Source organism: Atta colombica, unplaced genomic scaffold, assembly GCF_001594045.1.
Source record: "Atta colombica isolate Treedump-2 unplaced genomic scaffold, Acol1.0 scaffold189, whole genome shotgun sequence".
In the NCBI taxonomy this organism is placed as follows: Eukaryota; Metazoa; Arthropoda; class Insecta; order Hymenoptera; family Formicidae; genus Atta; species Atta colombica.
Window position 1 is genome coordinate 3194282 of NW_017259281.1, and position 2733 is coordinate 3197014.

The 2733-nt window shown below is 28.2% G+C and overlaps 1 protein-coding gene across 1 annotated transcript in view; it reads right to left on the reverse strand.

The window, feature by feature from the left end:
- The window catches only part of LOC108686718 (phospholipid scramblase 1-like), an 18051-nt gene that overhangs the window by 5749 nt on the left and 9569 nt on the right, over nt 1-2733 (reverse strand). Inside the window, exon 2 of the mRNA XM_018192158.1 lies at nt 2151-2295. Coding sequence (XP_018047647.1) covers nt 2151-2265 — 115 coding nt within the window. The 5' untranslated portion in view covers nt 2266-2295. The remainder of the gene's footprint in view (nt 1-2150; nt 2296-2733) is intronic.

Consider the following 2733-nt stretch of genomic DNA (forward strand, 5'->3'; position numbering starts at 1 on the left):
GTACATTTAGTATCTTCATATTTTGAAATGTTATAAGCTATATAGGTATATCTCTAAGTATACACATATATATAAATTCCAATAACACACGTATGTTTAAAAGATACTTTTGGACATGTCTGAAAAATATCTAAAAGTATCTTTTAAATATTTTTTAGACATGCTTAAAATATATCTTTTAAACACATACATGTGTTGGAATTTACTTAAGTATATATACTGATATATACATACAGCTTATACATAATTTCAAACATTCTAAAATATTTAAACTTGTGTGTTTTCCGGAAAGATTAAATATATAATTATTAAATTAAAGGAAAGGAAGGATATAAATAGAATTAAATTATAATATTTCTAAACACAATGAGACGATTAGCATAATTTATATTAATCTGCATATGTATTGATGAATACCGATTGTAAGTGTATCCCTATTGTTACACAAATAACACCTGTTTAAAATGACATTCTACGTACATTCTGCGTACATAAAATACTGAATATATTAAACAGCTGTGTGACTCAAACTAAAAATATCATAATTTCACATTTCACAATGAAAAAGATTCGATATGTTCGAAAAAACAAAAAAAAATATTTGAAAATATACATTTCAAAATATATATATATATATATATGTACACACACATATAATTTAAAACTTACAATTAGATATAACATTATCTTGTTTATTTCTTAGAAAAACGAAGAAATTATCTGACGGTGACGATTTTAAATTAGCGTCAATTGTGATAGACAACTAATTCTTAATGTTAATTTTCCTTCACGTAATCTACCTAACGTAGTTTATCTTGCTATTTGATTAGTGATCTAAAAAGAGCGGTGAAAATGTTAATGTAAATGAACCTTGTGAATGTAACTGCCCTGGAGAATTATCGAGTCAACTAAATTTTCTTCCTCTTCATTTAGATTCAAGACGACGAGAAAAGAGCAGAGAAATGCGATAATCAGGTCGAATTAACTACTGTCGTCGTGGCTTTAAATATTAGCAAGTTAAGTAGTTTTTTAATTGTCTTGTTTACACTTCGATCGTAGTTACAACGAAGAATCTAATCTAACCGGGAATCTAATTAGAACTAAAACGCACATACAAGTAAATCTTTATTGTTACAAAAAGAGAGAGATCGGGAAGTAATACGAAATGCATTAATTTATTTTAAGTTGTTTTGAATTATTTTCTTTTTTTCCTTTCTCTATGCAACGAATATAAAGACGAATATAAAGAGAGGAGTGATATTGCTTCTAAAATTTCAATTATATATTGTTCCTTATAAATTCATGGGCTTTATTAACTAGAAGGTTTTATTAGCTAGAAAAACTTGTATATTTGTATTCATATCTATTCTCATGGTGAATTCGTTCACTATAATAGTATTTAAAAAAAACCTTTACATACAAATCTACTTTACATAATTACATGCAGTTGCATAATCAACTTTGACAACGAAATAACATATATTTTATTATATTTTATTAAATAGTATATTTTGTTAAATAAAATATCAATATCATTATTGGATAATTAGTTATTCAAAATATTTATATGCTTTTTATATGATTTTTATATATTTTTATATATTTTATATGATATTTAACTTTGCTTTCACGTATAGTGATTCTTAGACTTTCAATATGCATTAATTTAGTGTAATGTAACTGATCGCACAATCGTTATTATATATACATAAAACATCTTAAGTTAAGTATTTTAAGATGTCATAAAACTAGAAATTTTGTGGATTATCACTGTGTTTTTATCCACTGCTAATGCCAAGATTTCGAACCTTGCCGTTCATTTCATCAAATAGCAATGGATAAAAACACAGCGATAACCTGCAAACCTTCTAGTATTTTTAAAGATAATATCTGTGAAAATCTAAAAAGCCTTATGTCATAAAACCAATTACAAAGAGTTAGCCTTTTAAAAAATTACTTAAGATGGTCTTGAAGTAAAGAAAGAAAAAAAATAAATACTATAAATACTGTCGTAAAATCATCATGAGCGTTATGTATTTTGCGGTTTAGGGCCTCGCAACGTGCAGATGTATCCAGATGCAGACGTGTCGGTTTTCTTAGAGCGTGCTGAAGCACAGCTTGAATCTTGAGACTAAAGTCTGTTCTTTTACCTGGCGGTAACATCGACGCACCTGGCTGTGGCGGAGCTGTTGCAATCGGCTGCGGTGGCTGCAGTCCCATCCCCGACAGCGGGGGATACGGTGCATAATACTTTTGGTCGGTCATTCTTCTACTTCCGGCTTACCCTCGTTTCTTCTGTGAACAAAGTAACGAAACGGGCAGAGTCAACCAACAAGCTTCCAATAGATTGTGCAAGATTATTTCAAAAGGAAGGAAAATGAAGCCCAGAGGCGAGCGAAAGGTAGTCGTGCATTACGATAAAAATATAAGAATATAAAAAGATATTAACATGAGTAAGAGTGAATGATTCAATATCTCCGATTCAAATTCTTCTCAGCTTGAGAAATACAGAGTAAAACTATACACTGTTAAATATGTGATGAATCATGAAATTTAATGTACTTTTAAGTTACACAAATTAAATTAAATTTAATAATGTTACATTAAATTTTTAATTTATATATAATTTGTAATTGAAAAATATATTTATATACATGTACATGAAATTTACTGCCTTTTTTGATGGTGTAGCTATTAATATAAACTGATAATAAAAGTATGAGCTACTAATAA